Source organism: Schistocerca americana, chromosome 11 (assembly GCF_021461395.2).
Source record: "Schistocerca americana isolate TAMUIC-IGC-003095 chromosome 11, iqSchAmer2.1, whole genome shotgun sequence".
In the NCBI taxonomy this organism is placed as follows: Eukaryota; Metazoa; Arthropoda; class Insecta; order Orthoptera; family Acrididae; genus Schistocerca; species Schistocerca americana.
In genome coordinates, this window is record NC_060129.1 from 191,223,556 (window position 1) to 191,238,455 (window position 14,900).

Consider the following 14,900-nt stretch of genomic DNA (forward strand, 5'->3'; position numbering starts at 1 on the left):
AAAGAAGCCACTGACAGGCTAACATGTTACTTTGATGACAATGACTCAATAATAAACACTGAAAAAACTGTAGCTATGGATATACACACAGCACAAACAAAAAATCTGATATCACCCAACCTAGAGCTATATGGACAGACAATTGCCAAAGCAGCCTGTAATCATCTGCAAGACAACTTGAAATGGAAAGCACATATTGAGCAAATGAACAAAAAATTAAGTACTTATTGTTTTGTGTTACATACATTAAAAAATTGCACCAGCTACAATACCCTTCAGTGCGTATATTATGCAGTTATACACTCTCACCTCAGGTTTGGGATTATGTTCTGGGAAAATTCTGGAGATGCCATCAATACATTCAAAATTAAAAAAAAAATTAAGAATAATAGAAGGGGTAGATAATTGCAAATCATGTAGACCATTGTTTCAAAAAAAAAAATGATCGTGCTACTTTGTTGCATATATATACTAGAAAATATAATGTATTTAAAGCAAAACTTACATTCAAAAAGACCACTCAACACTCAAAATCACACAATACACAGCTATGATACAAGACAAAACTTGTATGTACATGTTCAAAGCGCCAACAAAAAGTTATTTCAAAACCGCCTTATCCATCCTGGTATCAAACTATAAAATGCCTTACCAGATACCATTAAACACATACAAAACATTGGTCACTTCAAATCTAAATTTAAGTCGTACTTGTTTGATCACTGCTTTTACACAGTAAATGAATACCTACAGAACTAAATTTTTTCTGTGTCAACCCAATGTAGTCTCATCCAGAAGAACATTTGTATTTTATCTCTCTGTATATGGCATAACAACATTTATTTAAGTATTCATCATTAATTGGTATATTAATGTATGTTTTTATGTACAAAGGTATATTATAAGTAAAACTGTTAATATTAACATAAAAATCCAAATATCTTTTGCACATTGTGCAGCTGTAGATGAAAATGGATCAATGAATCAATCAATCTGCAATTGTTTGCATCCCGTGTCATCAATACCTGCTGGAATAGCCTATTTAGCACGTTGAACAAGGCCACCAGTCATACACACTGAGTGCACTTGGTGTCCTCTCCAGTCTCTCCCTGCCATTTCCCCAAGATCGTTCACTCTATGTTTGAGCCGCCGATGATTAATAGCCCCCTATTCTTGCGTCCTTGACACCAGACAAAACAGGATTCCCTGAAACAGGTGAAGGGCACCCCACTGGCTCAGCTTCAGTTTCGGTGAAAGACAGCACCTCAAACTTGTTGTTGAGGGGGATCAGTATAACCTGAGTCCTCCTTGGTTCCCATCCACTCTGTAAAGGATGCCTAGGTCTACCATTGAAACACTACTTGCAGTGAAGTGGATGAATGATGACAGATCCCATACTTTCGCCAGAGGAGATAGGCTCTGTAGGAAACGATAGTACCTTTGTCACTGGTACCACAGGTACATGACTCTTGGGACCTCTTCCAACACATTAATCACAGCAGCTGCCAAATACTTTACTGCATTCAGGCTGATTTCTATCTACTTATGCACATCAACTGACTCATCCCTTCTGCGAGAACAGCATGCACAGTGTGGTTACATTATTGCTGATGTACAATGTATTACAGAACAGCGGGCAAATAACTTTAAACTAAGCCTGATGATTATCATTTGATTTGTTGAGCTATATCATTACTAATTCCTCATAAGAATTGAAGGAAATGCACAAAACGAGATTCCTATTAAGCCAACAGAAAAACCTGTGGTAAAATTACTAGTTTCCTACCTTTTTGGGGTTAGTTATAGTGGTTAATGAACTCGATAATAGAGTTACCTGGAGTTGATATGGCTACACTATCCAGCGCATTCCTCTGTTTTCGATTGTTGTTCTGGTCTTCAGTCCTGAGACTGGTTTGATGCAGCTCTTCATGCTACTCTATCCTGTGCAAGCTTCTTCATCTCCCAGTACCTACTGCAACCTATATCCTTCTGCATCTGCTTGTGTATTTATCTCTTGGTCTCCCTCTACGATTTTTACCCTCCATGCTGCTCTCCAATACTAAATTGGTAATCCCTTGATGCCTCAGAACATACCTCTACCAACCGATCCCCACTTCCAGTCAAGTTGTGCCACAAACTCCTCCTCTCCCCAATTCTATTCAATACCTCCTCATTAGTTATGTGATCTACCAATCTAATCCTCAGCATTCTTCTGTAGCACTACATTTCCAAAGCTTCTATTCTCTTATTGTCCAAACTATTTAATTGTCCATGTTTCACTTCCATACATGGCTACACTCCATACAAATACTTTCAGAAACGACTTCCTGACACTTAAATCTATTCTCGATGTTAACAAATTTCTCTTCTTCAGAAACGCATTCCTTGCCACTGCGTCTACTTTTTATATCCTCTCTACTTCGACCATCATCAGTTATTTTGCTCCCCAAATAGCAAAACTCCTTTACTACCTTAAATGTCTCTTTTCCTAATCTAATACCCACAGCTCACCCGATTTAATTCGACTACATTCCATTATCCTCGTTTTGCTTTTGTTGATGTTAATCTTATACCCTCCTTTCAAGACACTGTACATTCCGTTCATCTGCTCTTCCAGGTCCTTTGCTGTCTCTGTCAGAATTACAATGTCATCGGCGAACCTCAAAGTTTTTATTTCTTCTCCGTGGATTTTAATACCTATTCCGAATTTTTCTTTTGTTTCTTTAACTGCTTGCCCAATATACAAATTGAATAACATGGGCGAGAGGCTACAACCCTGTCTCACTCCCTTCCCAACCACTGCTTCCCTTTCATGCCCCTCGATTCTTATAACTGCTATCTGGTTTCTGCACAAATTGTAAATAGCCTTTCGCTCCCTGTATTTTACCCCTGCCACCTTCAGAATTTGAAAGAGAGTATTCCGGTCAAGATTGTCAAAAGCTTTCTCTAAGTCTACAAATGCTAGAAACGTAGGTTTGCCTTTCCTTAATCTATCTTCTAAGATAAGTCGTAGGGTCAGTATTGCCTCACGTGTTCCAACATTTCTACGGAATCCAAACTGATCTTCCCCGAGGTCGGCTTCTACAAGTTTTTCCATTCGTCTGTAAAGAATTCGCGTTAGTATTTTGCAGCTGTGCTTATGATTCGATTACGTGTAGGAAATAACTTTGAAACTGTGTGTTCTCGTCTTTAAGTTTACTGAAATATATAACGAGAAATGATTACTGTTGACTAAACTGCTTTATAAACACCATTTGAGGTGCCTCGTCGCACCGTAGGAGTTCCGTAGTATGTGTATTTCCTCCACTGGTGTAAGTTTGTCTTTTTATTTGTGATCATTTGGTATGTCATGAAGCAGTTCCACACACTTCAAAACTGCCACGTAAATATTTGGATACGGCCTACGGCCATGTGATTGGCCGCTGTTGATCATGGTACATAGAACGCCGATCTCTTGTCTCGTCTCACTTAAAGTATACTGTACAGCGAAAATATGGTTACATAGCATGTCATTAAAAGCTCTTTATTCCACATAGTGATTTATCTGTAGTCAGTTTTGTCTTCTACTAGCATGTAAAGTTAACATATTATTGTCGCACTTACTCATGATATGACATGCTTTAGTGTATTCTTGATCTTTATTTTATTGCTTGCTTGTTTTTTACTTCGTGACAAGTGTCGATGGTTAAGCGAAGTGAGGTTCTAAGTTCCATGATGAACAAGAGACAATCAGCCAGAGAAAGCAGACGTCCTGTCATGGTGGGAATGTTTATGTGTACATTGCCGCGATCTTGAATTTTGCAGAAATACATGTGTCGTAATAATAATAAAAAATAAAATTACAGGCTGACGCTGATAGTCACATATACACTTATCTCAACGTTGTAAACCCGAGAAATAGTTGGTGATTATTCGTAAAGCGATTTTATCAACATCGTGCATTTTTGGTCAACGTAACGTCGAAAATATACTGTTTTGATCTTGTTGGCTCAACGCGCTCCAAAGTAATCGTAATCGTCAATTATGGTGGTTGAATTAGTGTTGACAGTTTCGATGTATAGGACAGCTAGCTGATATCATGTGATTGTTATATTTACCAGTACAAACAATTCTAGTTTCACTATGCATCTAAGTATTTTAGATAGGCCTCCGTTTTCTTAAACCATCACAAATTACGCGTTTTGTGGTGCAATTAACTGGTGCAATAATGATTTAAATAATGAGTTCTTAACTGAAGTAGCGGTTATAATACTGCATATGGCTGTTGTATCGTGTTGTGTCATGTGAAGAACAAACAGGTTTGTTTTACTTTACTTTACACGTGGCTAAGGCCTTATCGACCATACACCTGCTCTACGAGCCTCTTCCAATTATTTCTATCCAGGGAAATTGTTGTCCAATCAGAGTTGATGCCCATCCTAGCTGCATCTTCCCGGATATTCTCCATCCACCTAATTCGAGGTCTTCCTCTTCTTCTCTTTCCTTCTAATTTCTTAGTGGATGCTATTTTGGGTAGTCTGTTCTCCGGCATCCTTGCTACATGACCAGCCCAGTTCAGTCTTCTCTTCTTTAACATTTCCACAATGGTACTATGTTTGTACAGCTCCCGTAGTTCTTCATTTTTCCTTATCCTCCACTCCATGACATTTTCATCGAAGATTGGTCCAAATATTTTTCTTAGTATTTTTCTTTCAAATATCAACAGTTTTTCTTCATCTTTTTTCCTGAATGTAATAGCTTCACATCCATATAATGCTACTGGTACAATAGTTGACTGATAAAAACGGATTTTGAATTCAGTACTAAGTGATCTCATCCTTAAAATTTTGATACAGCTGTAAAAAGTTCTATTAGCTGCTGCTAGACGGGTGTCTATTTCTATTTCTGCTCTATTGTCTCTGCTAAAAAGACTCCCTAAGTACTTGAAGTGGTCAACTGCCTTGAAAGTGAGACCATTTACGGTCAGTGGTGTATTCTTTTGGAGTTTTTTACTTATGACTAGATATTCTGTCTTTTCTTCATTCACATGAAGTCCAGCTTTCTCAGCTATTTTGTAATAATTTTGCATCATCCTGATTAATTCAGCTTTTGAAGTGCTTATTAAGGCTACATCATCTGCATAAGCAAGTCTAGTAATGTTCTGTCCCTGCAGTTGGATCCCTTGTGGATTAGTTTTGGTGAATTCTCTATCAATCTTCTCTAAGATAATATTAAATAGAATAGGTGAGATGGCATCCCCTTGTCTCAGTCCAGTGTACACCTTAAAATTTTCAGTCTCTCCTGCAGGTGTCTTAACTTTGCATATGGTTTCTTCCAAACACATTTTAACTAATTTGATTAATTTTAATGGTATTTCAAATTCTTTCATGGTGTTTAAGAGTGTCTGTCGGTGTATGCTATCATAGGCCTTCTTGAAGTCTATAAATAGAATATGGATATCTACATTAAATTCCCATGCCTTCTCATTTATTTGTCTCAATGTGAATAAGTGATCCAAAGTGGATCTGTTAGTGCGGAAACCACATTGGTAGTCCCCAGTCAGTTCTTCGGTTATGGGAATCAGTCTGTGTAGTATACACATCGACAAAATTTTATGCGTGACATCGAGTAGGGCAATTCCTCTGTAGTTATCACAGACAACGGGATCATTCTTCTTAAAGATGGGGCATATAATTGCAGTTTTCCAGTTGGCCAGTATGTTTTCTGTCTCCCAAATTGTTTCAATTAAGGAATGTAGTTCTATTTCCAATTGTGGTCCTCCATTTTTTAAAAGCTCAGCATATACCTGGTCTTCCCCACAGGCCTTGTTGTTCTTTAATTTCTTTATTGTTTGTCTTATTTCATTTACTGATGGTGTGGTGACTTGTATATCAACTGTATCTGGTTCTTCAAATGTAAAGTAATATTGTGGATCATTGCAGTTGAGCAGCTGTGTTAAGTATGTCTTCCATGTTTCTTGTATGTCATTCTTGTTTGTAAGTATTTTCCCATTATGGTCCTTTATAAACTGTTCCCTTTTAGTGAATTTTCCCAAGGACTTTTTTATATTCTGGTACATCTGCCTTGCCCTGTGATGCTTGAAATCATCCTCCGCTTCTCTTACCATGTTGTTGTAGTGTTTTCTCTTCTCTTGTCTTAGAGTTCGTTGTGTTTCCTTGCGGATTTTATAGTATCTCTCCTTTAGTGTAATATTGTCCATGTCTTGTAACCATGCCTTCCTCGCATTTTGCCTCTCCAGTACTCTTTCTTGGCACTTTATATTAAACCAGATTTTGTTAGTTCGTTTTCTTTTACCTATAGTTTTGGAAGCAGGTTTGTACTCATTTTTATATTGGAGATAATATGTAAAGTCAAAATCTTCTATTCAACCGAGCAAATATATATACTCTGTGCATGACATAAGTGTTTTTAGAGGATGACAAGGCCTATATTACTCCAAACTGCTGTTGCTTTTTCGAATATATAACTCAATCATTGCTTTACCGCTACATAATTGAGTCATGGCACTAACTTGTTAAACAATTTCAGTAAACGCCACGATAGATAGGCCCAGTGCATTTCGCGTGTCTGCCCAAATTGTGAGTACTAAGAAATTACATCTTTAATGCAGTATTTTTTTTTTTTTGCAAAATTAGTGTCCATCCATACAACAGGTGTGTGTGTGTGTGTGTGTGTGTGTGTGTGTGTGTGTGTGTGTGTTAGATCTTTATATGAAGATGCAGGTAATTAACTCTGAATTGTGTGCATATATAATTAAAGAAGTATTTTATAGTGTTCAGAACGTATAGACTATTCCCATTATAGAAAATAATTATTTCAAATAAGTGTTATGTTATGATGGTTTTTCCAGCCCTGTCTATTTTTTTATTGTGCTTTCGGCAAAGATAGGCGTAAAATACTAATTTGCTTCTCACAGTAGTACAAGAAATTAGATTCAGGTAGTTTAAAGTAATTGGTTTGTTTCCAGGAAACTAGAATTGCAGCAGCTATGGAACATGAAGCAATTGGTTGGGTGAAAAAAGAAGTGATGCAATTGGAACCTAGCTCCGCGGTAAGCAATTTTCATGAGTTTCTCCTCTATACAGTTTCCGGCATTACCAAAGCGTCTGATTCTACCCACATGTTTTGACGCATGACGTCAGCAGTATGGCTGAAACGGCCACTTCTAGCATATACAAAATGACGACAGTAACAGCTCTACATACACACGCCAACAAACACGAACAAAAATACAAATGATACAGTAATGTCTCACTCCAAAAATAAAGTGAAACTAATGGAACAACTGCGGAAAATGGAGTGTTTAGGGCGGGAACGAGCTAAATATACAACAATAAAAGAGCACCGCTACATCCCAAAACAAAATATTAAAAAAATTTCATTTACAGCATTCAGCTACACCAACAAAACTATAGGAATCGGACACTTCCCTTGACCTGTATAGCTCAATCATAGCTACCGTACCAAAAAACCACCTACAACTCCAAAAACCAGAACCAAAACCCCAACAACTCGAAAACCCAAATACCGCATATTCACTACACCTTTTAAAACACAACTGACCAAAACATCACTGTTACTGTAGGAAAAAAACCAAAGCAAAAATTACTTACCAACAAAAGTTTCCCTCCCACAATACCACCTAGATGCATGCACGCACATGCACTGAGGAAACCACATGTACTTGTCCCTGGCCCAAGCCTCCAGAGCCCTCGTCTATGTTATGTTGTTGCCACAAACGTGACATCTAACATATTGAACAGGAAGACCAAACCTCTGCAGAAGCTATATGACAGACATCATATCATCTCATCTCCATCTCCGACTGTAATGATACTCTTGTGAGCTTCACTGTCATATCCATGCCTTAAAAAAGGGCGGGGGGGGGGGGGGCAATTACAAAAATTACACTTCTTCCCACATAACAAACACCAGACTAATCAGACCTAACAAAAACATCAAACACTCACACAAAAAAATTCTTAATAACTCACTGAAAATGCTTCCATAGCCCACATTATCACACCAACTACCTAAGCTCAAAATTGTGGTAGCATGATTACAACCAAAACTCAAATGAATCTGATGCCAGATGTTAAACTCAGCACGCCCACGTCCACAATAGGGTGCACCATCAAGTACAACAACACGACATGCAAACACAACCAACTCAAAAGCTGGGCCCAGTTAATCCCACACGACACCACTATTATGTCACAGTTCAAACCGGACAGATGGAATAGGACACTTCTGTTTGACCCGAGTAGTTTCCTATAAGTTACTGCAACATGCTGTCTTAGGTAACTCAGTTCAAATTATGCTGGCCTATGAGTAAAAAGCTGAGCTGAGATGGGCTGAAGGGGAGGGGGGTGGGGGGGGTGGGGGAGGGAGAGAGAGAGAGAGAGAGAGAGAGAGAGAGAGAGGTGTGCAGAATTGATTGTTTTGAAGTACGCTTTGTTTGAGATAGCACTCTCTTGTGTTAAATTACAGCAGGAAGGAGTCTTAAATAATTTCTAAGTTGTATCGAGAGATTTCTTCTATGTCTTTGGTATGTAGGGTAATTGCCACAGATTCTAATGTGATATGATAGATTGCTACTCTGCCTGTGGAGGGGCTGCTGAGAGGCAGACACACACATTTAAGAGAATACTTAGGTATCAGACTCCTAATTCATATTGTTTTTATTCGATCTTCCATTTCAAGTAGTCTGAAATGTTAGATGTCCCATGTACCATATCTTTTCTTCAAAAGTGTGGTGCATTGACCGCTTATGTTAATAGTCATAAATGCTGAAATGTAGGAAAATGATGAATGTTTTGGCTGGCTGTACCAGCAAAGGAGTTTTTGTGGTGGCATAAGGAAGACAGCGTAGGAAGCCTGATTTGCAGGGACAAGTGGTTTGAAAAATTAAGGTGTCAAGTTTGCTAATTGTTTTTTAACCTATCTTTTTTATCATCATTTTTGTGTTTGTCTCTGTGCCCTTCTGTAGGCAATATGGATTAGAATTTGGCTATCTTGGTCGATTCCAGATGATATTGAGTTTAGTGGTATTTGGGGAGTTTTGTGATGTCGGTTTTTTTCATCGTTTTGTGTGGTTTTGTATGGGGGTTGACAGAAGCGTCAGATCCCACGTGTCGGCTTTGACCTGTGACGTAAGGGTGTTGTCGTGTGTGACGTCATGATGGCGCGAAGTTCGGTTTGTGAGTGTGGCGTGTTTGTAGGTATAGTCGTGTTGTGGTTTGTTGTGCTCTTTGGTGGTATGTTCAGGGTTTTCGTTTGTGTGGTGTTATGGGCTCAGTTTGCTTTTGCTCAGAATTGTTCGAGTGTCGGCTGTGTTTGTAGTGGAATTCATTTCAGTGAGTTAATGATTTTGTGTGAAGGTTAATTTAGTGTTGTTCGCTGTACGTCGTGTGGTAATTTTAGTAAAATTAATCGGTTGTTGTTTTTGTTCAGGAATGGATATGACGGATAAAATTAACACTGCGCAGGTCAAGGGAAGTGTTCGATCCCAATGTGTGTGGCTGTGTATGCTGGTATTGGTATCGGGAGATGTCTTTGAGCTATATAGGCCAAGGGAAGCGTTTCAACCTAATTTGTGGGACCGGGAGCTGCTGTGGAGCTATATAGGTCAAGGGAAGTGTCCGATTCCAGATGATATTGTGTTTAGTGGTATTTGGGGAGTTTTGTGATGTCAGTTTTTTTCGTCGTTTTGTGAGGTTTTGTATTCTGAGTTTCCAGAAATGACATGATATGCGAGCAAAAAATATGTTCTAAAATTCTTCAACAGATCGACGTCAGAGATATAGGTCTATAGTTTTGTGCATCTGCTTGACGACCCTTCTTCAAGACTGGGACTACCTGTGCTCTTTTCCAATCATTCTCTCCTACTGACTGTATTTGTTTGAATTGATTTGGTGGCGGTGACCAGAGTGACACCACTGACAAGATTGTTGTTTTGTTCGGGGTAATAATGAAACACCCACGTTTCATCTTGCATGACAATAGAGTCCAATAACTTCTCCTTGTTGCCTCCACCCTCACATTGTTGAAGAAACTTGCGAGCACAGTCAAGGCGTCGCTCCGTGTGTCCATCAGTCAGCATCTGGGGGACCCAGCAAACACACGCCTTGCAATAACCCAACGTTTCTGTCAAAGTTCTTTCATTTGTGCTGTGGGAAGCTTTAGGAATGCATTCAACAAGTTCACGGACAGTGACCCTCTGATTTCTGAGCAGCTCACTGTTGATCTTCTGGACGATCACATCTGAAAACGGTGGTCTTCCACTCCATTCTTCATCGTGAACTTCCGTGCGACCCTCGGCGAAAGCCCTGCACCATTTTTGGGGCGTGCTGAACGAACATGCACTCTTCACCATGTCAGTTGCTGATGATTCTCCATGGGCGGTAACTTCCTTGTATGGAGATACTGGATTACTGCTTGAACCTCGCACTTGGTCCATCTCTGACGGCTGCCAAGCCAACACTGTGCGACATAGTGAATTGCGGACAGGCGGGCCCGAGAGTGGGGAACCACTGTGCACGGCACTATTGTCGGAGTTTGCCTAGCACCTTCCCTTATGGCTGTAGCTCATTGGGAACCGTACTTTCGGTACATCCCCCGTAATACCAATTTTGTTTCAGAATTAGTGTTTTATATATTTTCATTTATACCCTTTTTTTGTGCTTGGGTCTACAGTAGATTTCGGTTTAGCTAAGTTAAATCTAGGTATAACAATATCAAGTTTGTAGCGTTTTTGGGTTGTATTATATGAGCAGTGTGTCCTCAACCAAACTGCTGCACTTTACATGGATGTCATGTTAGTACTTATTGGTTTATAAACTATTTTGGGGTCGACAGAAGCGTCTGATCCCACGCGTCGGCTTTGACCCGTGACGTAAGGGTGTTGTCGTGTGTGACGTCATGACGGCGCGGAGTTTGGTTTGAGTGTGGCTGTCTCCAGTTCTGTTTTATCTTATTTTCTTTAATTTTCTGATCTGTTCATTCTATCTCGTGAGATTTTTTTTAAATTTAAAAACACTTATTACTTATTTTAATTATCTGTTTCCTCCAATTTCTATTTTAGTTTATTATATTTATCTTTCTGATCTGTTCGTTCTATCCCGTGAGATTTTTTTTTTTTTAAAAAGACAAAAAACACTAATCAGGTACTGAAGCATCTTTATCTTCCATGGGTTGCAGGGGTTACGACCTCTGGGGAGGTGGGTGGGTATTCATGCATGGCTGTCTTCACTTACACGATGTAGCTACGCAAGGCGTCTAAATTTGTTTATATTTAGTTTGCCCCCCACCCAAAACACCCCATTTCCCGCGCTTGTCCGTTTAGTGTCATTAGGCTTCTTGTGGAAAGTGTGTGTGTTTGTTTTTGTTTCCGCCATATTTGTGACGTCATGGGTCAAAGCAGTCGGGCGGGATCGGACGCTTCCGTATTTCCCTATTTTGAACATCTATATGTTGTGCGGTTACTGTGTGTGTGTGTGTGTGTGTGTGTGTGTGTGTGTGTGTGTGTGTGTGTGTGTGTGTGTGTGTGTGTGTGCGCGCGCGCACACACACACACACACACACACACACACAGTAACCGCACAACATATAGATGTTCAAAATAGGGAAATACGGAAGCGTCCGATCCCCAGAGGTCGTAACCCCTGCAACCCATGGAAGATAAAGATGCTTCAGTAGCTGATTATATATATATATATATATATATATATATATATATATATATATATATATAATTGCTGTATTGGATTTAGATGAGCTGCTTTTGTCCACCATTTTGATGACATCACAAATTAAAACTGAAGTCCTTTTACGAACTATGGAGGAGTATTTCCCAATTTTCTGCAGCTGTGAGTGCTATTCTGAAGCACAGAAAAGCTTTGCTGTTATATTTGTTACAAAAGTAGAGTGTATTATTAACCACAAAGAAGACACATCAAGTTGCAGACAGGCACAATTAAAAGACATGTAAAGCGTTTGGCCTTCATCAGCTAAAGAGAGACACACACAATTCACAGACATAAGCAGGCACATCTCATGCACACATGACCACATCTCACACACATGACCACATCTCAGACCCGAGCTGATGGAGTTGGGGTTTGTGTGTGCTGGAGGTGCGCTTGCTTATGTGTGTGAATGGTATGTGTCTCTCTTTTGTTGATGAAGGCCAAAAGCTTTATGTGTCTTTTAATTATGCCTATCTGCAGCTTGGCATGTCTTCCTTACAGTGAGTAGCAATCTGTCTTTTCCTACGTTGTTGATATTCCTATCTGGAGTTTCCCTTGTTTGATAGTGTGTGTTATCTGTGTGTCTAGATTTCATCCAGTATGGCACACTATACGAGTGTCAGCCAGGCTGTATTTTGGGACTGGTGTGTGATTAACATGGCAGTTATAATCGATATAACACTCTAATTTGTGTTTAGCTGTTCCATGTTCCTTGTAAATGTTTCGTATGAGTAAACAATAGTTATTCTGAAAAACAGAATACAGTTGCTGTTTATCACCTGGTGTAAAACACACAAACTGCACTTCAGTAGCACAAACCGCAATAATTAGTAGTGTGTGCTAGTTTCATTTGCATGTAATCACTAATAATTGATAATAGTATCTGCATGCCACCTTGTAGCTTACAGACTATGTTTTTATTTGGTTATACATTTTTCCAAATGCCAGATGCTAATGTAGTGAATTAAGCAGTTTATGCTTGTGTGTAATATACACTCACTGCTGATATTTCTTTGTGATTACATGTGACAAGGGGGTTACTATTTTGAAAGAAATAGAGTTTATTTAACATTGTCTGTGAGTAACATGTTTTGAGGGAAAACAAAATATTGATCATACGTCAGGTTTCTGAAAGTGTATATTGGTTACCTCACTGCATCATGTGGTAATTTGTTGCAGGGGGTACCACCATTTTCTTTTAAATTGGTATGTCCACTGTAGAGCTCTTAGTAAATTCTGAGAAAGAAAATTCCCTTGTGTTATTGATGCTATCCCATTTGACCAGTTGCAGTGGGGTTTAATTAAGCAGACATGTCAGAAATCAAAATGAGCAGATTGTGGTACGAGGGTTGACCGAAAAGTAATGCCTCCATCTTCATAACTCTTCAACAATTGGCGGCATTGGTATGCTGCAGGTACTGGCTTGTTCTGTAGCCTCTTCTCTACAGCTCCAGTTGGCAGGAAGCTTTAGCATTGAGCGGTTGTGTTGTTACAGTGTAAAGTATGGAACCCTGCGCCGACAGTCGGTCAGTGCAATTTAAGCAATGTGCAGTCATTGAATTCTTGTCAGCAGACGGTGTCACCTAAAGGAGATTCATCAGAGAATGAAAGCAGTTTATGGCGATTGTGTTGATGTGAGTACTGTGCGTCGTTGGGCGTCACCTACATTCTTGTAACACGAGAGGAGTTCCTGGCAAATTTCAGATCTGTGCACTTTCATTTCAGGAGTCAGCATCTGGGGCACCTGTCGTGCACAGATCTTCCAATAAGCAAGCAAAGCAATAATGTGACCCACACGTTCTTGTGAAATGCCGATTGTGCTTGCAGTTTCTCTCTGAGTGATACGACGATCGTCCTGAATCAATCTGTCAACATTTTGCTTGGGGAACTCGGGTGGTTGCTGTCACAGGATGGTCCAACTCTTTGTTTATCAAGCAGGTCAGATGTTCCTGCCTCAACATCTTTAAACTTACTCGCCCAACGATGCACAGTACTGGGATCAACACAATCACCATAAACTGCTTTCATTTTCTGATGAATCTCCTTTGGGTTAACACCTTCTGCTGTCAAGAATTCAGTGACTGCACTTTGCTTAAATCACATTGACGAACTGTCTGCCCAGGGTTCCATACTTTACACTGTAACAACACAACTGGCTTCCCGCCAACAGGAGCTGTAGAGAAGAGGCTACGGAATAAACCAGTACCTGCTGCATATCAATGCTGCCAACAGTTGAAGAGTTATAAAGGCGGAGGCATTACTTTTCAGTCAACCCTTGTAAAAGTAAGAATTGCAGTAGGACTGTCATGCAAATTTATTTGCAGGTTAATGTTGGCACTGTATGTGATCTTTGATCAGAAAATGGTGATGTAAGTAGATGGCTAGTCTTACGCAAGCAGTTAGATAACACATGACAGAAGTCTTTGTTTAAAACAATGGAAAGTTCTGATTGGAATATCAACAATGTTATGAAAAGTATAAATTGCTACTCATCATGAAGGTGGCATGTTGAGTTACAGATGGCCAAAGCCTTCTTCACACACAGAACTGCTGGAGATGGAGGTCACATGTGTCTGAGGTATTGCTTGCTTGTGTGTGTGTGTGTGTGTGTATGTGTGTGTGTGTGTGTGTGTGTGTGTCCTTTCTGAAAAAGGTTTTGGCTGAAAGCACAGTGTGACAATCTTTTCATTGTGCCTGCCTGCAACTCAGTGTGAAATCTTTACAGTGAATAGAAGTCTTTGTTGCCCAGCTGTGAACTGAAAGTAATCTTCCGTACCATGAGCATAATACATATTTGGTATGTGGAGTAGATTCTGAAGCAAGCGGTGAATAACCTACAGCAGCAACTGCACAACTGCAAGACTAGGTTGCTTCAATGGCAGTAAAGTAAAGTCAACTCTGATCTCATAGTGTAATAGCACCTTGGGCTACTGTGTATTTCAAGACATGGCAGAATGCAATGAATGAGATTCAAACAATATTGAACGATTGCACTTTCACCACCAAACATCTCATTTATATTCTCCCATCTGAGTTACCTGAAACTGTTTTCCCATTGACTAGGCAGAGCTGGGGTACTGTGGAATTTAGGTGCTGTGGAGGAAAAACATTCTGGATGGCACTTGGTCTGCTCTTAACTTCTGCTTCTGTAGT

General features: G+C 39.6%; 1 protein-coding gene across 7 annotated transcripts in view; it reads left to right on the top strand.

The window, feature by feature from the left end:
* Positions 1-3,756: 3,756 nt before the first annotated feature.
* Positions 3,757-14,900, top strand: part of LOC124553804 (zinc finger protein 83-like) — a 123,100-nt gene continuing 111,956 nt past the window's right edge. For 4 of the 7 annotated variants that reach the window (XM_047127788.1, XM_047127786.1, XM_047127782.1 and 1 more), the window contains exons 1-2: positions 3,757-4,298; positions 6,968-7,051. In XM_047127788.1, the coding sequence (XP_046983744.1) occupies positions 6,989-7,051 (63 nt within the window). In that variant the 5' untranslated portion in view covers positions 3,757-4,298; positions 6,968-6,988. Of the gene's footprint in view, positions 4,303-6,528; positions 6,579-6,967; positions 7,052-14,900 lie in introns of those variants that run through there. The other 3 variants (XM_047127783.1, XM_047127784.1, XM_047127787.1) reach the window with 3 other exon arrangements.